The 22450-nt window shown below is 36.6% G+C and overlaps 2 protein-coding genes and 8 non-coding genes across 10 annotated transcripts; 9 read left to right on the top strand and 1 right to left on the bottom strand.

The window, feature by feature from the left end:
• The first annotated feature begins 2 nt into the window (after positions 1–2).
• On the top strand, positions 3–74 carry TRNAD-AUC (transfer RNA aspartic acid (anticodon AUC)). The gene has a single exon. It is a non-coding gene; the product is annotated as a tRNA-Asp (tRNA).
• A 78-nt stretch (positions 75–152) lies between these two features.
• On the top strand, positions 153–224 carry TRNAE-UUC (transfer RNA glutamic acid (anticodon UUC)). The gene has a single exon. It is a non-coding gene; the product is annotated as a tRNA-Glu (tRNA).
• A 79-nt stretch (positions 225–303) lies between these two features.
• TRNAE-CUC (transfer RNA glutamic acid (anticodon CUC)) lies at positions 304–375 on the top strand. The gene has a single exon. It is a non-coding gene; the product is annotated as a tRNA-Glu (tRNA).
• Positions 376–755: 380 nt separating this feature from the next.
• TRNAE-UUC (transfer RNA glutamic acid (anticodon UUC)) lies at positions 756–827 on the top strand. Its single transcript has one exon. It is a non-coding gene; the product is annotated as a tRNA-Glu (tRNA).
• A 77-nt stretch (positions 828–904) lies between these two features.
• TRNAE-UUC (transfer RNA glutamic acid (anticodon UUC)) lies at positions 905–976 on the top strand. Its single transcript has one exon. It is a non-coding gene; the product is annotated as a tRNA-Glu (tRNA).
• Positions 977–1055: 79 nt separating this feature from the next.
• Positions 1056–1127, top strand: TRNAE-UUC (transfer RNA glutamic acid (anticodon UUC)). Its single transcript has one exon. It is a non-coding gene; the product is annotated as a tRNA-Glu (tRNA).
• A 531-nt stretch (positions 1128–1658) lies between these two features.
• On the top strand, positions 1659–1730 carry TRNAE-UUC (transfer RNA glutamic acid (anticodon UUC)). Its single transcript has one exon. It is a non-coding gene; the product is annotated as a tRNA-Glu (tRNA).
• Positions 1731–1958: 228 nt separating this feature from the next.
• TRNAE-UUC (transfer RNA glutamic acid (anticodon UUC)) lies at positions 1959–2030 on the top strand. The gene has a single exon. It is a non-coding gene; the product is annotated as a tRNA-Glu (tRNA).
• A 2522-nt stretch (positions 2031–4552) lies between these two features.
• LOC149672283 (uncharacterized) lies at positions 4553–7452 on the top strand. The gene is made up of 8 exons (XM_089840158.1): positions 4553–4609; positions 4681–4883; positions 5387–5493; positions 5586–5691; positions 6524–6782; positions 6896–7179; positions 7244–7270; positions 7330–7452. The coding sequence occupies exons 2-8, from the start codon at positions 4836–4838 to the stop codon at positions 7450–7452; spliced, it is 954 nt and encodes a 317-aa protein (XP_089696284.1). The 5' UTR covers positions 4553–4609; positions 4681–4835.
• A 151-nt stretch (positions 7453–7603) lies between these two features.
• LOC149672282 (uncharacterized) lies at positions 7604–11489 on the bottom strand. The gene is made up of 3 exons (XM_089840156.1): positions 11053–11489; positions 9656–10963; positions 7604–7660 (listed from the first exon to the last, which is right to left on the bottom strand). Exons 2-3 carry the CDS (start codon positions 10367–10369, stop codon positions 7604–7606), a joined length of 771 nt encoding a protein of 256 aa, XP_089696282.1. The 5' UTR covers positions 10370–10963; positions 11053–11489.
• Positions 11490–22450: the final 10961 nt, after the last annotated feature.

Raw genomic sequence — 22450 nt, 5'->3', positions numbered from 1 at the left:
AGTCCAAAATGGTCTAGTGGCTAGGATATCTGGCTATCAACCAGAAGGCCCGGGTTCGATTCCCGGTGTCGGAGCGAGTGTTTTGTAAAGCATTTCAAAAATAGACTTAAGGATATAGGTTTATGAATAGAATTAAGACTTGGTTAAGCAAGTCCGATATGGTCTAGTGGCTAGGATATTTGGCTTTCACCCAGAAGGCCCGGGTTCGATTCCCGGTATCGGATCGAGTGCTTTTGTACCGCTTTTGAAGAATAAATTTAAAGACACATTTATAGGAATAATATTTAGGGATGTTTCAACCAGTCCGATATGGTCTAGTGGCTAGGATATCTAGCTCTCACCCAGAAGGCGCGGGTTCGATTCCCGGTATCGGAGCGAGTGCTTTTGTACCGCTTTTCAAGAATAGACTTAAGGATATAGGTCTATGAATAGAATTAAGACTTGGTTAAGCAAGTCCAAAATGGTCTAGTGGCTAGGAAATCTGGCTTTCACCCATCAGGCCCGGGTTCGATTCCCGGTATTGGAGCGAGTGTTTTGTAAAGCATTTCAAAAATAGACTTAAGGATATAGGTTTATGAATAGAATTAAGACTTGGTTAAGCAAGTCCGATATGGTCTAGTGGCTAGGATATCTGGCTCTCACCCAGAAGGCCAGTGTTCGATTCTCGGTATCGGAGCGGGTGCTTTTGTACCGCTTTTCAAGAATAGACTTAAGGATATAGGTTTATGAATAGAATTAAGACTTGGTTAAGCAAGTCCGATATGATCTAGTGGCTAGGATATCTGGCTTTCACCCTGACGGCCCGGGTTCGATTCCCGGTATCGGAGCGAGTGCTTTTGCCCGCATTTCAAGAATAGACTTAAGGATATAGGTTATGAATAGAATTAAGACTTGGTTAAGCAAGTCCGATATGTTCTAGTGGCTAGGATATCTGGCTTTCACCCAGAAGGCCCGGGTTCGATTCCCGGTATCGGATCGAGTGCTTTTGTACCGCTTTTGAAGAATAAACTTAAAGACACATTTATAGGAATAATATTTAGGGTTGTTCCAACCAGTCCGATATGGTCTAGTGGCTAGGATATCAGGCTTTCACCCAGAAGGCCCGGGTTCGATTCCCGGTATCGGAGCGAGTGCTTTTGTACCGCTTTTCAAGAATAGACTTAAGGATATAGGTTTATGAATAGAATTAAGACTTGATTGATCAAGTACGATATGGTCTAGTAGCTAGGATACCTGGCTTTCACCCATAATACCCGGGTTCGATTCCCGGTACCGGAGCGAGTTCTTTTGTACCGCATTTAAAGAATAGACTTAAGGATATAGGTCTATGAATAGAATTAAGACTTGGTTAAGCAAGTCCAAAATGGTCTAGTGGCTAGGAAATCTGGCTTTCACCCATCAGGCCCGGGTTCGATTCCCGGTATTGGAGCGAGTGTTTTGTAAAGCATTTCAAAAATAGACTTAAGGATATAGGTTTATGAATAGAATTAAGACTTGGTTAAGCAAGTCCGATATGGTCTAGTGGCTAGGATATCTGGCTCTCACCCAGAAGGCCAGTGTTCGATTCTCGGTATCGGAGCGGGTGCTTTTGTACCGCTTTTCAAGAATAGACTTAAGGATATAGGTTTATGAATAGAATTAAGACTTGGTTAAGCAAGTCCGATATGATCTAGTGGCTAGGATATCTGGCTTTCACCCTGACGGCCCGGGTTCGATTCCCGGTATCGGAGCGAGTGCTTTTGCCCGCATTTCAAGAATAGACTTAAGGATATAGGTTATGAATAGAATTAAGACTTGGTTAAGCAAGTCCGATATGTTCTAGTGGCTAGGATATCTGGCCTTCACCCAGAAGGCCCGGGTTCGATTCCCGGTATCGGATCGAGTGCTTTTGTACCGCTTTTGAAGAATAAACTTAAAGACACATTTATAGGAATAATATTTAGGGTTGTTCCAACCAGTCCGATATGGTCTAGTGGCTAGGATATCTGGCTTTCACCCAGAAGGCCCGGGTTCGATTCCCGGTATCGGAGCGAGTGCTTTTGTACCGCTTTTCAAGAATAGACTTAAGGATATAGGTTTATGAATAGAATTAAGACTTGATTGATCAAGTACGATATGGTCTAGTGGCTAGGATACCTGGCTTTCACCCATAATACCCGGGTTCGATTCCCGGTACCGGAGCGAGTTCTTTTGTACCGCATTTAAAGAATAGACTTAAGGATATAGGTCTGCGGCCGTATTCTGCAGAAAAGTTAAGCTCCTCCTTCTGCCCTTGGCTCTCTGATTGGACCGTCAACCATTGCCCTTGGCCTTTTAATTGGCTACGTCTACCGATGACGTTACATGCCTTGGCTCAGTGATTGGTGCAAATTCCGCGCAGACTCATATATAAACTATCAAATTATACACCAAATTCAAAATGTTTTTTCATAAACTGACAAATGAGTTACCGGTTAAACACCGGTTTTACTGGTTGCTTCGGTAACGCTATGTGCTGAACGCACTTACAGCAGACGACATTTCAACACTTTCTATCAACCTCCCGACGTTGATGAACGTGTCGAGTAAAGTGGTGAGTGTAATTTATGAAGGATTAATTAATTTATGAAGTATTCAACTAAACTCTTTAATTTCCCCCCTTAATAATCCGATTTAAATAAAAACACACCATTTAATTTATTTTTTTTATTATTTATTACTTATTCAGATTGTGTGGCAACTGTCGATCGCAGTATAGACGTCACTGCAGTTAAAAGGTGAGAGGGCTGATCGCCCGTGGTAACTGAATGGTTAAAGCCTTATTTGAGCACTTAGCATGACCAAAATCGCAAGAGCAACTCCATGGTTCGTTCATGCTCTTGTGGCATTAACAATTTCGCACTTATTATATTCTCATGGAATGGTGTGTTGATGAGCGAGATACACCCATACCCTTTAATCAATATTTATCCTTTCCTCTCGCAGACGAGGTATATCTTCCAACTGCTGACGAAAAAGCTTATCCAGAGACTGAGTGTCAACCCATTTGCGCCTCGCAACTAACACTGGAAGTCGCGGAAGCGCCTTACAACTGCAAATCAACATAATTTATAAAACATAACCAGTAACCATATTTACACTGTACAGTTACTTGAAAAGTAATCATTTCAGTATGCAGCAATTGGTATAATCACCCCTTTGTTTCTCATAATATGAATATGGTACATCTGAAATAGGTCTAATGAATGACAATAGAATAGTTAAGTTATATTTAAAATAGGTATGTGGTCATGAAGACTTCGGAGGATGTAAATTGCAATCATGCAACAGAAAAAAGCAATGAACTTTTGACAGTCAGAAATATGTAAAATTTAATACACGTGGAAAATAAATTGCCGAATTTTTGGGTTTGAGAACGTATCGGGACTGATTGGGTGCTGGCATGCTGGTTCTAAATAATGTCATCTTGAGTAAAGGCTAGACATCATCAACATAATCCTAATTATTAAAAACATGCCATTAACGGTTTTAAAGCATTAAAGGCGGTAACAGACTTTTTCTTCTTTTTTAAACCCCTCTCCGGCTCCACTAAGCGCTATGAGGATGACAAGCACTATCCACACAGGCTCACAACCCCTTTTAATAACAGTCAATGATAACAAAAATCCAAATAATAATAATAAATATTTAGCATTTTAGACTCGATTTAGTCAGGTAAAATCAATTTATTAATCAATATTCATTTAATATTTTTAATATATTTTTTAAATATTTTTAATATGAAAATCATATTTCCAGTAAACTTACACATATATAAGCCTTTTAGTAGCGCTCTGTCTGCCTTGCAAACGCAATATATGCTTCAAAAATGCTAGACATATTTTGCACAAATTGTATCGAAGTCCTTTAATAGAACGATACGGAGATTTTTAACGTCGCAATGAGTTTAAAGTCTCTTCGAGTTGATAATGCTTAAGTGCGTGTTGTATCGATTCACGGTGTTGTCATAGACTAAGCACGAAGAGAGCATGACAAGAGAGCATTTCCAGCGCTCATTATTATATGGATATTTCAGAAAAAGGTTCATAGAGCTAAAGTCTCAGAACATAGGATAATAGAAAACTGGATGTTCTACAATATCAATTATTTTAGGCAAATAAGGTGATGGTATACACCAATATCGGGGAAAACGTGCGACAAAACCCTTTTATTTGTTTAACATAAGTTCTACCATTTCATATTTACAATTAGTCTATGAAATGAAAGTCATTCGAGGGGAGGATTTGACGAGGCCAAAGCAAACAGAATACTGATGAGTTTATGATAATAAACTTTTCAAATAACACACTTCAGTCACGTTTACACTAGAAATTTTGAAACCGTTTTGAACAACGTTAGGAAGGTCGAAATGTAACCTTTAACTGTTAGCCATATAGAACCTACGCTTGAAAATGTTCATTCCTTCCATTTAAAAAAAAACAACTACAAATAAGAATGAACATTTTCTCTTGAAAGATCTACATGGTTAACACTTTAAGGTTACAATTTACACCTTTCTAAAACTGTTTTAAGTGTCGAGTGTGAACGCGGCCGCAATTTGTCCTTTTCAAAAATACTCATTTAAATGGATGTATGTATTGCGGTAAATTATTCCGAATGATATTTGTACGAAAACTGTAATATATCTCAAAATTAACACAGGTCTTTACATTCGAAAAAAGATTTTGATGGAGTCCGGACAAAAAAATTTCGTTACAATATTAAGACCATATCTTAAATTTTTAGAAATTTAGTAGTTTAACTTGTATCACTCTGAAATTCAGTTGGTGCTTAGAGCATTGTTGCATAAAGGCAAGATGTCTGAAGGAAATCACACACGAGAATTTAAGTTTGGAACATCATACGTAAGTATGAAAAATACCCAGTTCTTGATTAAAGATATCTCGAGGGGTCGGTCGTTCATGAAATCCCGTACGTTACCCGTGAAATCCAACTTAAGAAATCCAAAATCAATGCTTATTTCGAAATCAAATAAAAAATCCGAAATCAGCAACGAAGTCAAAAAATCAAGAAGGAAATCACGAAATCAACATAGAAATCACAAAATCAGTAAAGAAATCGTGAAATAAATTACAAAATTCACGAAATCCAAAATCCAAAGAAATCACAAAGTCCGACGAAATCACGGGAAAATCTCAAAATCCGAGGAAATCTATTGGATTTTATAGAGTTCTGAAATCAAACAAAATACGACGAAATCAAAAAAAAATCCGATGAAATCCAACGAAATGAAACAAAATCCGAAGAAATCAAATTGGACTACAATTTTTCGAAAACGTCCGACCCCTCGAGATATCTTCACTAATGTGAATAATCCCTACAATGTTCATGACTTAAATACGTACAGGAATCCGATGATTTTGGACGAGATATAATAAAAGGAGTTATTAATCACAGGCACCCGTTTGCGAATTTTCTGCCGGCTTATATTCTTAACAACATTCAAAACGTATCGTAAGTATTTTAATAGTGAAATTATATGGTTTGGTGTAGCTGATATAATCAAAAACAATTTACGAATTGAACATTTCTGCTTTTTTTATTAGATTAAAATACATACCAGGATTTAACATCTCGGAAACTCTTTTGAAGTTCCACGGTTATCACAGTAATGTGTTTGCTCACATGTTTGCCACCGCAATAAAGGAAAAGGCTAGTTCATCAAAATATTTATAACATTTTTGATCATTTATTCATTCACATCGTAATATAACGCCTCGAGTGAACTCATGCATGACGATTAAAGGCAATGTGTTCATTCCGTTTAAGGTTACAAAATATAATCATACCATCACCATACATTGATTCAACCATCCCTTACCTATAAATAATTTTCAATAAAGGCGAATTTGAGACACGCATATTTTTTTTACGTAACGGACCGTCCATAAACTACGTCACACATAATATAGCACATTTTAACGGTATGTTATCGATTGGGCGTGTTATCAAAGCAGCATTGTCCAAAACGGCTTTTTCATAAACGCGTTTGCCATTATAGCCATTTCTCGTTTTAGCGCATTTTGATTACAGCGTTTATATCTTGAGCGTACGAAATTACGCCTTTTCCAAAATATTGTTGTTTATCTTCATTAACTTCCCAAAATAATATGCCTTTTCCAAAAAATTATATTTTATATTTACTTCCGATATAACATTACTCCTTTTTGCATAATATTGTTCTTTGTCCTATATACATAATATAATAGAGATTTCCCTCCCTATCAATCACAGTTTGGGCGGAAACAGCAACCGCTGTTTTGGGAAATAGCGCTGTATTGAGAAACGCGGAAACAGAAACCGCGGTTTTGCTTGTACGCGGTTTTGCAAACCGCTGTTTTGGGAACCGCTTTATTCCAAAACGCTCTTTTGAAAACCGCTCAACTACCCGTGAACCCATTTTAACACCCTTTCAAAAACGGCGAATTGCACATCCCGGTTTTCTAGCTCTTCCTTTTTTTTACGTTTGTATTAATGTTTACAGGTTATTGATATGGGTGTCTTAAGTTATTCAGGAGCACCGGAAGCCGTTTTTCTTTATCACGTTTCTCCAAGCATCTTAATGGGTGATAATCGCATTGCAACGTGCCTTAAAACAGTGAATAAACACGACACACGTTTATCCGTGAATGGTTTAGATACGCCCACGTGGTGCCTGATCGTAAGGGCATTGCTCTTCATGTCTATGGTATCATCATTGGCTACATCCTTATCATTAGCAAAAGGTTACAGAACTGAAAGAGGTATATACAAGTGCTTTAAAGACGAAACGTGAAAAGTTGACTTTTTAATTAAAGAGTCAGCTATTTTTAGGTTTCTCAAATAAAGTTATTTCACATTGATGCACTTTTTCTAGGATGGATACCTGCTTTAACGACTAATTTCAATCAGTATGTTTGGCAATATTTATCGGATATTCTAGAAAACAGTTTCGAGTACTTCAATTCGAAATCACCAAGGCTCTTGCTGTGCGGATGGTTGCTCGGGTGTACGGTGTTGATCAGATGCTTTTCGGGTGCTTTGAAATCAGAACTGCTCTTAACAAACACAAAATACATAAATACCATTGACGATATTTCCGAGCAGAAAGACATAACTTTAATGATACCGGAAAATTTTCCTGTTCACTTGTCGATGAAGGTAACACACTCCATTTTCATTTACATCGTAATACTTTCGGTGGAGCTTGGGTGTGCGTTTTCAGCCTCACAGGACCACACTTGGGAAAGTGGTTATTTGAGTAGAGTCAATAAGGCAATAACTCAAAAATAAGCGGTGGTGAAGTATTAGTGGACCCAAGGAAATTCTCATTGGTTACGACATCATTACCATCAATTGCGATGCAAGGTGAAACTTTGGGTGGGCATTCTTAGAAACCGAGTTTTCGGACCGTTCTTCTCGATGAGAAAATGAATGAAGACATTTACTCGTACTTCCTACGTCATGAGTTTATGCTTGTACCGCAATGGTAGTCACATCGAACATTTACATTGACGTGTTTACCAAACAGATTAGAGGTTGTAATTTGAGACCTAAGTTCTAAGACTAATCGTAGGACTGAGGTTTATAACAATGTTTTGCTTTGAGGCGTATTCTCTAATATTCCTGTTGTACCTTGCCACTTGCATAAAATAAAACATGAATTCCAAACATTTTTTACACCCTGTATAATTTAATAAAATGACGTCATCCGTTGGCAGTTTTGGGGGCTGTCCACAAAGGAAGGTGTTAGTCTGATATTTTCCACACTCTATATGTATATGAATAAGCGCTGTGACGAGTTAGTAAGTCACCCGCCCCTTTTCCCCTCATACTAGCGAGTAGTACGAAACGACTTTCATCCTTCAACCATCTAAACTAAAAACTATAATATTATTTTTCAACATTTCAGAGAAACTCGTCTTTTAGCGCCAACCTTCAGAAAAAGATTGATCAAAATGGTTTAATTTACAATTTTACAATTACGCCTTATATACTTAAAGACATTTTTCTCCGTGGCACATCTGCGCTTTTTCATGATAAGAAATATTTTCTGACAGAGTTACTATCTTTCATAAACAAACACGTCCCTCGAGACATACTTGAAAATATCAACTATTTGTAAGTATAATGTACATGATGTTGTCAAAATATAACATATAAGCGTTTTCTTCCTTACGTGCAAACGTATTGTCGTTTCACATAATATTACACAATCAATAAAGAGCCCAGAATTTCAAAATTAAAAAACCAAAGATGGGAGTGGGAGAATGCACTTTAGGATACCTCATTACTTATATTCAAATTAAGAGTTGCGGAAAATTATCACGGCATAAAATATTCAGATATTGTTAATTTGAATTCTAATAATCACACATTTGTTAGATTATGAATAATTGACAACATTTAAAGGTTTACTATTACGGAAGTTATACAGGGTGTTTCTGAAAAGTCCATCACAAATTAAGGGTCGTGTTTGTGGGACCAAACTGAGCGGAAAGTACCAAAGAACATGGGGTGTACAACATTTTGTTACGGAGATATGGCCTTCCAAACATTCGCCCCTAAAACAAGGAAATATCCAAAAATGAGGAGTAAAACTTAAGACCGACTAACCAGCTTGTTTAAAATTACTAGACAATTTCAATAGCCTTTAATCGAACAATTGATTTCTACCTTTACTAATCAGAAGCGTATAAATGAGTAGAAGTATGCCTACGGTGGTAATGTAAAATTAATCCCAAGTGACATGATGTTTCAAGATCTTCCCAGCACCAAGTAAAATGGTTCTGATTGAAGGGACTTTTATTAGCACAGCGTAAACAACGTTATTTTCAGGAATTAGTCCAAATGTCCACGGGCGGCATTACAAAAACGAGGCAGTCTTTCGAATGATACTTGGACATGTTGGAAGATCCCTGGCTTGTTCCTGTTATCTCAAACCGTAAAAAGCTACGCAAATCTTCATCATCACGGACAACACTCTTGTACGTTAGGTATGACCTTGAGAAAACCTAAAAGGACATCTCGAATGTATTTGAAAAACCCATCTCCAATTAAGGGGCGTGTTGTTTGTTTCCAACAGAGTAAACTCGCCCAGAGAACAATTACAATGCAGAGCCACGTTTCGGCGTTAATGGCCCACAAAGGTGGTCCCAAAAACAAGAACAAACTTTAATTTGTTTCGTTCAGTAAGTGTTTCATGTGTCATAGATAAAACGCCATGATTAATGCACGAAGAAAATGAATTTATTGACAAGTTTTAACATTTAATTGCAACTAGTTACAAAAATTGTTCAAAGTGTTCACCACCCGCGTTAAGGCACACATTAGCACGTCTTACAAATGATTCCCTTACACGTTGAAAAATGCCTGGAGTTTCGCGAATTGTTTGACAGCCGTGAATTATTCGTCGACGTAGCTCTTCAACATCGGGCACTTCAGTCTGATAAACTAAGTCTTTCAGGTGGCCCCAAAGAAAGAAATCACAAGGGTTCAGATCGGGTGATCGAGCAGGCCACTCCACAGGTCCACCTCGACCTAACCACCGCAAAGGGAAGGTCGCGTTAAGATAATTTCGGACCGCGATGCTGAAATGTGGTGGTGCACCATCGTGCATGAACCACATTCTGTTTACCAAACCTAAGGGTACGTCTTCGAGTAGTTCCGGTAAATCGTCCCGTAAGAACTGCAAGTAAGCCACACCGTTTAACCTGGGCTCTAGGAAATATGGCCCAATTAAATTGTCACCCACAATACCACACCACACGTTTAAACTGAATTGTACTTGGTGACTTCTAACGCAAGTTGCGTGGGGGTTTAGCTGGGACCATTGATGTTTATTATGTAAGTTAATAATACCATCCCGTGAAAAGTTAGCTTCGTCAGTAACCAACAAATCCCGTGGGAAATCGATATCGTTTACTTTAGCCAGAAACCACTGACAAAACGCCGTGCGTCGTGGGTAGTCCGCTGGATTCAAACCTTGAACTTTTTGAACATGGAAAGGATGAAACCGGTGGCTTCTGAGGATTTTCCACACGAGCGTGTGGTTTACGCCTAATCGGCGACCAACTTGGCGGGTACTTGATTCAGGCTCGTCCTCGAAAATGGTGAGAACTTCGTCTTCTACGGCCTCTGGGATGGCTCTCGCTCTAGGTTGAGGTCCAGCCGGTTGGATTCGTCCATCTTGCCTCAAACGTCTGTCCACAGCCTCGAACGTCAGTCGATTTGGTAGTCGCCTCTGCGGAAATCTTTCCTGATACAAGCGTACAGCTGCAGCGGCATTCCCCTCGGCTAGTCCATACATTAGGTGCATATCCGCATATTCGGCATTTGTGAAGAAAGGCATTGTAACAGACTTCGTTGAATTATGAGTTTAATAAAACAAACACATGTACGTGAAACCTCTTTTATTCCTTTCTTAAAAAACATAGTGCTCTGTTTTTTAAGAATAGGTGAAGTTCTCAATATTTTCGAGGACGATCCAAAAACAAGCAGCCGCCAATTGGTTTGCTGATTAAGAAAAAACCACACGCAACTTGCGTTAGAATTCACAAAGTACAATTCAGCTTAAACGTGTGGTGTAGTATTGTGGGTGACAATTTAATTGGGCCATATTTCCTAGAGCCCAGGTTAAACGGTGTGGCTTACTTGTAGTTCTTACGGGACGATTTACCAGAACTACTCGAAGACGTACCCTTAGGTTTGGTAAACAGAATGTGGTTCATGCACGATGGTGCACCACCACATTTCAGCATCGCGGTCCGAAAACTTGTCAATAACATTTTCTTTGTGCATTAATCATGGCGTTTTATCTATGACACATGAAACACTTACTGAACGAAACAAATTAAAGTTTGTTCTTGTTTTTGGGACCACCTTTGTGGGCCATTAACGCCGAAACGTGGCTCTGCATTGTAATTGTTCTCTGGGCGAGTTTACTCTGTTGGAAACAAACAACACGCCCCTTAATTGGAGATGGGTTTTTCAAATACATTCGAGATGTCCTTTTAGGTTTTCTCAAGGTCATACCTAACGTACAAGAGTGTTGTCCGTGATGATGAAGATTTGCGTAGCTTTTTACGGTTTGAGATAACAGGAACAAGCCAGGGATCTTCCAACATGTCCAAGTATCATTCGAAAGACTGCCTCGTTTTTGTAATGCCGCCCGTGGACATTTGGACTAATTCCTGAAAATAACGTTGTTTACGCTGTGCTAATAAAAGTCCCTTCAATCAGAACCATTTTACTTGGTGCTGGGAAGATCTTGAAACATCATGTCACTTGGGATTAATTTTACATTACCACCGTAGGCATACTTCTACTCATTTATACGCTTCTGATTAGTAAAGGTAGAAATCAATTGTTCGATTAAAGGCTATTGAAATTGTCTAGTAATTTTAAACAAGCTGGTTAGTCGGTCTTAAGTTTTACTCCTCATTTTTGGATATTTCCTTGTTTTAGGGGCGAATGTTTGGAAGGCCATATCTCCGTAACAAAATGTTGTACACCCCATGTTCTTTGGTACTTTCCGCTCAGTTTGGTCCCATAAACACGCCCCTTAATTTGTGATGGACTTTTCAGAAACACCCTGTATAAATGTATACGACCAAAAGTTTTTTACACCAGGAATGTATATATTCGAAGGTTTTAAATCAATTTGGTTGAGGCGAAGAGGTCAGGACTTCTTGGCTTTTGAGATGTAAATAATCTGGGATAGGAAAATGAGATTTACTCCGGTAGACAAGGGGTAGTCGGCACCCATAGCATAGGATTGCCGAAGTATGTTGTATTCCTTCAATCCTTGTCGCTCAGAACATGGAGTAACAGGAGAAATAGGGCTGTGCGAGCCTTGTTCTTTTTGGTTATCGAGCTTGAAACCGTGCCTCGAGTTTTTTATCGAGCTTCGAGTCTTTAGTTGCATGTTCAAAATCTGGTTTCGAGCTTTTATCGAGGCTCCATTTTTTATGGCGAGCCTTAACGACTTTCAATTTTAGCTCTTACTTTGTTCCTTTATCTAAGTACTGTCCTTAGTGTACTTACGTGTATTGATATTCACATTGATAAAAGAATCCAAGCGTATTTTTCTATACCCAAAAATTGGAGCAAAACTTTTACCAATCAAATGTGGGCTAACAAAAAGGATACGAACCTTACCAATAAAAATCGCAATTATTTTCTATTTCGCGTATAACTGCAGCGTCTTAATATTCAGCAGATTATGTTAGATGGTTATTTCTGACCTTTAATCAAATCTAAAGTCTCACCGCCCACATATTGAAGCTAGATAACCATAAGCCTTGGTCCCGAGCTTTTTCCCACGGCTCGAAAACTTGTCGAGCCTGTCGAAAGTTGCTTATCGAGGACTCGCACAGGCCATGCATTCTTGTTTACACGCAAACGTGTCTTTACAATTCAAATAAATGCAATAAATTAAGCTATGTCTATGAAGGGATGTCCACACTAACCACTACTACTTGTTTAGATGCTAAATTATTACTTTATTTTCTTTTACTCAGAACACTAATGTTTTTGGAGACTAGTCAAGTAACTCCACGAGAAAACTGGGACACCTTTAAATCTCGGGAATTGTTTTTGACGGAGATCAATCAACTGCAAGAGACGTCTCCGATGTCTCTTGGGTTTCTCAGTCTAGTATTCACCATCTACTTTTTCGGAATTTCAATCGCCACTTTGATCGCCATTTGTGAGATTTTATCTAATTTAAAGAAGTTAAATTTAATTCATTAAAAGTGGACTACGCACCAAAGTCAATTTTGACAATATATTAATGATTCGCAGTAAAATTGCGATTGCACTTAAGTTGTTATTCACGTTTGTCTGCCTCGAAATTTGATTAAATAACCGGCTTATCTATTAGTATTATTAAGCAAACCATTATTCAATATATAATCAATCAAAAGCTTCTTAAATGCATAAACTTGAAAAATAATAAAATAATTACTTGCATTTCCTGGAGACATTAGAAACATCTTAACATCCATATTTTTCATTTTGTATTTGACTCGCAATGATAATACTGGAGTGTTTTTCATAGTACATGCAGCGTGGTAATCCATAGAAAATCAATCAATAGATTAAACGTCGATTGATTTTTTTTTTCAATTTTAGTTGACTAAAAATGGTTGTTTTGAAATATAAATTAATAATTAATATTTATAAAATTTAAAATGATATATTATAAATATTTCAAGAAATGGAAATAATATTGATATTTACTAATTTTTTTTCATTTGGATCTTTTCAATTGAATGAAACTTAACTTCGTGTTGTTTGTGGTAGTTTCGAAGACCATATAACATATTAATTTATCCCAATTTATTATTGATAACCAATGTCACTTAACATAATCAACCAAATTTTAAGGAACCCATACACGCTCAATTGAACGCGCAAACTAAGTAGGAAATGTTCATAAAATTCAAATCATAATTTAAAACAACTAGGTCGAACTATTTTTGATGTACATCAACTTTTTAATATTATTAGAAACCAATTGCTTTCGATATGTTATTTGATATTCCACATACGTGTATAATTGCTGTAATTTGCGAAACGTCAAATGGAGATTTCTGTGTATTATTTCACTGTGGTATTTCTGTGTATTTTTTATTTGTTTTCTTCTTCGTAACAATAAATGCCGATAGTCGGTTGCTGAAACCACCTAAACCTAAATCGCAGAGCTAGTCGTAGCCCAGTGGTAAATCGCTCGACATTTTTTTCCTCGTGGATTGTTTTAAAACCGAGGCTCGCGCGTTCGAGCCTACCTTGAAATTTTGGTTAAGCTATTTAATTCATTTACAAAATATTATATTAAATTATATAAATTATTTATTTTAAATAATATGAAAAATAATATTTTAAATAATATGAAAAAATAATATTTTAAATAGTAATTTGGAAAATAATTTTAAATATATTTTGGAAAATGCCAGGTTTCGAGTTCACTAAAATATACGAGATGTGGCGCAAAAATTGTAATGGTCCTCTTGGGAGCCTTGTTAGCTTAAAAGGAACTTTATATTACCACAACCCACCCATAGGGGTAACTGGGCTCGGTTAGAGATTTAATTTTAATTAAAAATTTTTTCAGACTGCAGCCGGGAATCGAACCCGGGTGGTTCACGCAGTAGACAGACATTCTACCACTGAGCCATAGAGACTTAGTACAATTCTCGAGTTTTTATCTTTAAATTGTATCTCTAAAATGTCGGGGTGATGTGGGGTGGGGTACCTTTAAATCTGTGGGGTCGGATACTTATTAATTTGTATGTTTGGGGTTTTTATATTTATTTTCTTTTAATTTATGTGCTAACTAAATAGATAACGATTTTCCCCGATTCCTACCGCGCTCCTCATGTGTTTCGTTCTCGTTCGGTAGCTATCGCCTTCTATGTTATGTTTGACTGGAATGTTTTGTTGGTTAATTCAAATGTGGGTTTAGATAAAGCTAACATAGTGTTATAAATGAGCGTTATGCGTTTGATCATTTTAGCATTGCTAAAGGTAATTCTAGGGGGCAATCAGTAAAATGGGTAATCACTATAATTAAACTTTCTCTTTCAAAAGGTTCTGGGCATAAGTAAACATAAGAGCAAATATGGTACATTTCCTCTAGTAGCTGCCAAGATCTCTCAGAATAGTACACCTACTTTGTCTTGTGGTGCCGATGTTCTTGAATGGGCGGAGTCGCAAGGAAAATACGACACCCAAATCCGTTGGAAACTCATTAAAATGTTGATTAGAAGTAGCGTGTAGACAAAGGCAATAGAATCCTCCTCTTCTCTCTGTTAACATCACTTTCATGTTTAATAACACCGCAAACACAAAATTTTTCCAATTTTAACTATAACCATGGACTAACACATACAAAAGGACATCTTTCATTAAAATTAGACATGCATTTCCCTGCCTAAATGACAGTGAAGTTTTCTAGACCTGAAATTGGACCATTTTCTCAGGTTTCGAAGGAAAATTTTCGTGTGGAATATTTAGCATTTTAAACTCGATTTTGTCAGGTACACAGAAAAAAAGGTGTTTAGGTTTGCAACATCTGAACATGTTATAAAGTTAAACATTGGTGTGAGGTAATGTTTATTGCTTCAATGTTGATGTCTAATTACATCTCTGTTTCTCTAAGGATCCTTAAAACGTGTTCCAAATAGAAACACTTATTATTTTATCACGTTTAAGAGGTAAACATAGAATAACCTTAATACTAAGCTAAACATCAACGCTTGCCAGGTGTTATTTAATGTAACATGTTTTAATACGTTGGTATATGGTTTCAATTTTTTAAATCTTTATTTTATGAAGAATTATATTTAAGGAAAACAATTAAAACGTGGAGGTATATTTTACCACAAGGTGAATAATCTAACACTTTGTGGCTATATTAATAATGAAAGCCACAATGACTTCCTTTACTCAAATTTTGAGCAAAATATATGTTTAAAGTGATGGTTCGACATGAAGAATAAATAAGCTTTCTTGGCTCTAATAATAGAACAACATTTCCAACAGGTCGGCTAGATTCGTTTAAATAGGTATATTCCCTTTGCGCAGAATTCCATTAGACAGAATTCCGCCGAAGTTTCTAATGAATTTAGCCCAACCGCGGGTTTGATATTTACAATTCAAACGGCGCTATTTGTCGAATTAAGAGACCTCAAAAGTCCTAGCGTTTTCAATACATTCGTACTGCCTTGGAAGCGCCACTATTTGACAACTATGCAACAAGATGATAATAAACAAGATGGCCCAAGGGCTGGGCCTTAATAGTAATTTTACACGGCTCACGTGACCCCCCGTATAGTTGATTTCCAATAAATCGTACAACTAAAAACATTTCTGAAACACAATCGTGTATCCCTTTAATTTCTAATAACGTCACATTTCAAATAATATTAATGAAACTAAATTGTGCACCCCACTAAAGTATAATTTTTAAAAACCATACGAATCAAATAATGTATTTAAACAAAATCCTGGATCCCCTAAACCAGAAATCACTATGACCTTAAAGCGTCCCCTCTATTTTACGAAACCTAACCTAACCATCCACCATAATCTCTGATGAATCACGCGCACAAAGTGCAGTAGTGCACGAAAATTATCATCTTGTTTCCCTTCACTCAAAAAAGCCCGCGAGATTTAAACTACCTTTTTTTCCTCTCTCTCCGAGCGGGATGCCCCCTCTCCCTCTTCCCCCTCTCACTAATATACCAGGCAGGCAGTTCTCTCTCTACGCGGAGCTTCGTATCGCCACCGCGTACGCTAGCGATCTCTCTCTCTCATCGTAAGCGTACGTTTCGCGGACGCGACCGGTTTCCCTCTCTTATCGTAAGCGTTCGTTTCGCGGACGCGTCCGGGACAGGGACAGGGACAGGGGTTTTGGTGCCGTTTCTAAAATTTTAACGGAATAAAATTCCGTGTAAAATTAAAAACGACCTCGGGAAGTTTTCAACACCGTGTTTTCTAAATATATAATATAATAGTATACAGAAAAAGTGAAAATTGGAGTCGGGTTAAGCATTGAACAAAAACACTTTCGTCCAAAAAAACTGTTTTTTTTTTCAGGTTAGGTTAGTAATGTTTTATAAATCATTTAGCATTGTTACACATTTTCCAAAATATTGATGTTTATCTTCATTTACTTCTCAAATAATATGCCTATTCCAAAACGTTACTGTTCGGTTAGGTTTGGTTTGGCTTGGTTATAGAAGTACGTCTCTTCCTCTTTGGGGCGGAATTTAACATAAAAAAATAAATCAATATTAGCAATTGGTTTTATTATGTCATATTTTGCTGATTTATTACTATTTCGTTCTTATAATCCTTAGTTATAAAATAATAATTTAGAAAATGTTTGGATCTAGTGTTCATTTTACGTAGGCCGGAAATTGTCTTAAGTTAATTTAATTTACATTGCATCGGGAAAACCCAAAGTGTGGGTTTTACGGTCGAATGGGATTCGGCGCAATGCTACTGAAGTGTTTAAATAAAGCTAATTTGAAGTTCAATGGAAATTGTCTTTTTACGCATTAGAAGCGGCACGGGTATTTCTGAAAACTATGTATCTTATTTCGCAGGAATTTTTTCAACCAATGTATTTACACCGACGCACGTCGTAACACCATTCAAAATATTTCAAGATAAACCTGCAAATATCTTTAAAACTAAGCTTATGAACTTTTAGTCATGTTTAAAACCTAAACATGTAATCCTGAAAACATGTTGTACAACTAGGCATATAATCGTGTAAACACGTCTTGTTACTAAGCATTATAATATAATAACTTGACATATACCACCTTAAACATGTTTAAATACTAGATATGACAAGCGATCAACACATTTTGAACCTAAACATAAGGTGTTGCAAACCTAAACACCATTCTTACTTAAACATGAGTGTTTTTAAACATGATAAAATATCTGTTGCATTGTCGTGTTTAGGCACCTGTTTAGTTTCTAAACACTTTTTTTTCTGTGAAGATTTTTAACTGAAAAGTCTGGTTCAAGATGATGCATATTAGAAAATAACTTAAAAGTTCCTACCGGGAAGAATACGACGCACAATTTTGCCTCAGATTGTTCAATGAAAATCGTGCTATAAGCCTTGGTATACTCATCGGGATTAGGGTGGATTAGTATTAAAATCGTGTCTATACAAGAAATTTAAAAACTTTGTACTATTTATTAAAAATTAAGCGAGAAAACAGACAATGTCAACGAGGTCTTAAAAAAATTAATACAAGGGTTTAACAACTATAAATTAAAATTACGCTAGTCATAACAATAACATGTAAAAGAAGAAAATAAATTACCAAAAATAAGTATGAAACTTGTTCATTGATTGTTTTTTCTGGTTAAACATAATATATATCTCTAGTATGCGGTTTAAAAATTAAGAACTAGTGCGACTAACCGATTAACACTAAAAGACTAGTCACTCTATACATTACCTCCTGGATCACGCGACACCGGGACGCTGGCTGCTCGGGCTTTGGAAGCCATTTCAAAGATATATTTCTTTGAGCGTGTATCTCCGACTATCACTTGAAAATTCAAAGCCGTCAGCTTTCACCATGACCGTCAATATGGCGATGCAAGTTATCGCGCAAAGTTTTAAAAATAATGGTTCTTTTCCTAAAAAATGTCTGTTACTGTGATAAGTACAAACAAGGTTTCAATGAATTTTGATAAAAACGATTAGTTTTAAAATTCAGAACCTTTGCACGATAATTTAAAGCCCTTCAATATACTTCTCACTATTATTTCAGAAGACTCGAACCAGTGAAACCGTAAAAGAAACATATTTCCTCCGACTCATGGCTTAATCCTTTAATCATAGCTAATTTCCGTTTTTATTTTATTTTTTTGTAAAAAGACTATGAAATGTGAACTTTTGAAACTTGGTTAAAAATAAAATAACTTTACGCTGCATATATGTTTTGACCAAAAGTTGAAATGTGTATCAATAACTATAAAGCCTCAACTAACATTAAGACAGGTGCGGTTAGGTTTGTAAACGACAATAAATATTCCAAATGACGAAATGTTCATTTCCAAGTGTAATTTAAATACAATATATTTTACGTTGTTCAATTTAGTATGTATATTAAAAATGATTTGTTGGTGGTTGGGTCGGGTTACGTTTGCGAATTAAAAATAAATATGTCAAATCGCATTCTCGTAGATCTATTACAAATAAGATCCCATCTTGCAAAAAGGGCCCTGATACTTAGCATGATTTGTTTTTACCTTTTCCAAAATATATGAATAAATAATTGCCACGTTTTCCAAATTATATAACCAGCTTTCACCTTTTCAAAAATATTGGCCCTAATAATTAGTTTGCCACGAATGCAACAACCACACCAGGCAGGGGTCCCTATTCCGGAGTATAGGAAAAAAACTTATTTGTAAGCCTGCATAATTTCACGAAGCTGAGAACCTCCCGAGAGTTCAGAATCATCCAGTGTTGCCAATGTGTGGGAAACTTTTGTAAGGTTTTAGCCTCTGTGGGAAAAAGGTAATTTTTTTCCGAAATCTGTCAAATGTGGGAATTTCCCTGTTTAAGTGTTAATTGAGCAGACTATGCACTTAAAATTAGTGCACTTTCGAAAATTTTGCTCGGTTAAGTAATTGCAAGTGACATTTTGAAATAAATTTGGTGATTGTAAATTTGACACTGGAAAAAGAGTAGCATATTTTGAGAATTTTAAAGCTTTAAGCGTTTTGGCGCTTTTGTACATATTGTCAAAGCTACGCGGAGTGATATTGCATATAAAAACTACTAGGAAAGCATAGTCAAGATAAATATGACTGTAACTTTTCTTCCATATTTTAGCTTTCGGCGGGGCTAATAAGGGGGTGTGAGAAATGTGGGAAATTTTTCAAATAGAAGTGGGAAAATCCACTTTCAAACATTGGCAACACTGGAATTATCTGCTCTACCGTCTACGAAGAGTGTGCCAATTTGCCGAAGCTTGGCGAAAACGTTTTTTTCTGCCATGGCAATAATGTTTTAAATTTCTTTTTAATTATAAGGGATTTATAGGCTTATCATAATCTAATGAAAGTAGTCTGGTGAGGTTAGGGGTAGGGGCATTGGGCCAATGAAACTATTGGTAGGGCCACGAGCCGTTTCCAAGAATTTTGGAAATATTTCAGGCAGGGCCAAACACATTGTAGGTAGGGCCGGGCCCACCCGGCCCTCCCCCTGACGACGGGCCTGCGTAGGATTCGAGGCGCGTTTGGAGAAATTACAGTTGCAACTTTGGCCAATGTTCGCGCGAATCTCACGTACAGATTGGAAATGTGTCTTCACGCAGACGGATTTCATTTAGAACAATTACTAGATTAGCCAACATAACACTGTACATTTTGTTAATAAGTATCAGGGACGTTTGTCCACAATAAATACTTGTTTTACACTGAGCAATCAAGTCTTAAACTGTAGGCAATACGTTAAACATTATTTCGATTACAGCAGACTATTGCATTTCATATCTATTATTCACGTTATCAATCCTGCAACACAATATTGTAGGAAACATACTATTTTCAGTGGAATAATACTATCCCATAGAAGCTATTGGCCACAAATACCGAAGCCACCCGGTATAAGTATAAAAATAACCAAAGGTTAGTGGAAAGATTCCATAAAAAGAAAAATTTCTCAGTACTGTACAATGTCATTTTATATTCTTTTCAGCGGAATTAATACATAAATCACTTCACACTAAACGAGTTATGATTTAAAATTTTGCAGTCATCCACGCTTGCAGTGTATGGGTGCTCTTCTTAGAAATTCAGTAGAATATTTCAGATATTAATTATTGTCCCTCTAAACGTACTCCCTTCAAAATTATTAATTTCACGATAAAATGTTTTCGGAAAATGGAATTGTTCTGGAAAAAGCGGAGATATGCAATTTTTTGAATAAATTTAGAGGGAATAGATCGATTAAGAGTAAAATCAGTTGTTGAATTAAATAGTGATTAAGGATTAAACTACTAAAAATACTAAAAGAAAAATTTCAATATCTGAAACTTCAGTCAATTGATAAACCTCACTCATATCGTTGGTTTTTTCGGTCTTGGTCCAATTTTAATTCATGTGTTCTTTACTCTCTTTGTTTCACCATTAGGATGTCTCGACTTCAGTAGGGAAAACATTTTCACCCCATTTATTTGAAAATAGGGACTTCCCTAAGTTTTTCATCACCAACGCCAGGCACAGTATAAAGAATTCTTCTAAGTAACACCGATGTGATAAATTCCTAAATATGGGCTCCCAAAACAAGGAAATAGTTCTACGTGTCGAATAATTTGATTCAATTTCCCTCACACTCATTAAATAGTACACTTTGGCCATATAGAGGTACAATAACTTTCTTGATTGAAAATGTTCGAAGGCTGATACGTGTTATTCAAAATTTCTGATCATTTCCTTGTTTTAGAAGCAAGTGTTTGGGAAGACATATACGTTAATGTTGTAGACCCCGCGTTCTTTCACACTTTTCACTCAGTTTGACTCTAAAAACAAACCCTTTAATTAATGGTGTACTCGGAATCACCCAATATAATGTAAATTTGTGATTTAATGAGCAATGAAGTTCATATTCGTTCATTTTTGATTAAATCATTCATCTATCATCGAAATGAACAAGCGAATCGTTATCATTTATGAAGTGCCTAGTATTTAAAAGAAATTCTTCAAAATGTGTAAAATCTCACAAATGGCGACAGCCGTGGCGAGTGCAATTCCGTAGAAGTATATGGTAAAAATGGGTGCAAGAAATCCAAGAGACAACGGAGTCGCGTCTTGAATTTGATTGCCTTCCTTCCAAAATACTGGTCCGCTCCTAAAATCTTCGATATTTCGTCTAGGCATTCTTTGAAGAGTCTCCAAAAACATTAGTGTTCTAAATAAAACATTGAAAGAACAATAGTTTGCCTCAATAAATGTGGAGCAGGGCATTGTAAATCACTTTTCTGTTGAGGTACTACCTCAGTGTTAAATATTATAAAAACACGAACCGGAATAAATACATTTTAAAGTTTACATATTTTACCCATTATAAAACTGATTGTAACTTCTTAATTTAATAAAAATTGCCTTTGATAACATAGTCTTGAAAAGTGAAAGATAAGTGGTCAATAATACTTGGCTATTATTTTTTAAAAAATACTAATCTTCTTTTATTAGTTTCAATTTCTTTCGAACTTAGAGGGCAGAATAGGTATAACCAGGAGTTCATAATAACCCCCCCTCGGGGGGGGGAAGTGTGAAACTGGCCATAGAGCTAATGGTAAAAATCGCGAACAACAAGATTCTGTCGTTGCGCATAGAAAGGATTAGCCTGTTTATGGACATACAACCTTACAGTATATCGTAGTGGTATCTATGCTCCTTGGTTTTGGTTCCAAAACTTCCGTTGGCTGAGATCTCCGTTGAAAACAAAAATGGCGATATGGTGGACGTAGAATCACGATGGAATTCTTATATTAAAGATACTGCGAATAAATTTGTCCAAACGGTTTTAATTTAACCACGGAATTCTCACTCACACATATCACAACAAAACATTTTTGACGATCGTTTAAACGTTTTGTAGAAAACTAGAAACCCCGACTAAAAGCCAACTTCTTAGCCAAGGCTTAATTTACACCGTTCCGACAGAAGCAGACGTGAGCCATTTTCGCTCTCAAAATCACAAGATAAAAATAGTGCTAAACCGGAAGTGTGTAAGTTAATGCGCGTGGGCGCTAAAAAATGGGGTAACTATTTCTTTGGGAGCTAAGCGGTGTATGAATCCGCTGAGCTTTAGGCGAAACTTTGTCGTTACGGGTTTATTAATCAGTTTCGTACTTCGGGTTAAATGAACTCCTGGTATAAC

This window comes from Phalangium opilio, unplaced genomic scaffold (assembly GCF_054372755.1).
Source record: "Phalangium opilio isolate 3A_F unplaced genomic scaffold, DU_Popi_V2 ptg000053l_1, whole genome shotgun sequence".
NCBI classification, from domain to species: domain Eukaryota; kingdom Metazoa; phylum Arthropoda; class Arachnida; order Opiliones; family Phalangiidae; genus Phalangium; species Phalangium opilio.
The sequence above is the reverse complement of the archived record's forward strand: the minus strand, read 5'-3'. Positions and strand labels throughout refer to the sequence as shown.

Coding starts and splice junctions, on each gene's coding strand:
- LOC149672283 (XM_089840158.1), top strand. CDS start 4,836: ATGTCTGAAGGAAATCACACACGAGAATTTAAGTTTGGAACATCATAC. Junction 7,180..7,243: donor CTGTTCACTTGTCGATGAAG/GTAACACACTCC, acceptor GTGCGTTTTCAG/CCTCACAGGACCACACTTGG. Junction 7,271..7,329: donor GGACCACACTTGGGAAAGTG/GTTATTTGAGTA, acceptor GTGAAGTATTAG/TGGACCCAAGGAAATTCTCA.
- LOC149672282 (XM_089840156.1), bottom strand. CDS start 10,369: ATGCCTTTCTTCACAAATGCCGAATATGCGGATATGCACCTAATGTAT. Junction 7,661..9,655: donor AAGACGTACCCTTAGGTTTG/GTAAACAGAATG, acceptor ATTTTATGCAAG/TGGCAAGGTACAACAGGAAT.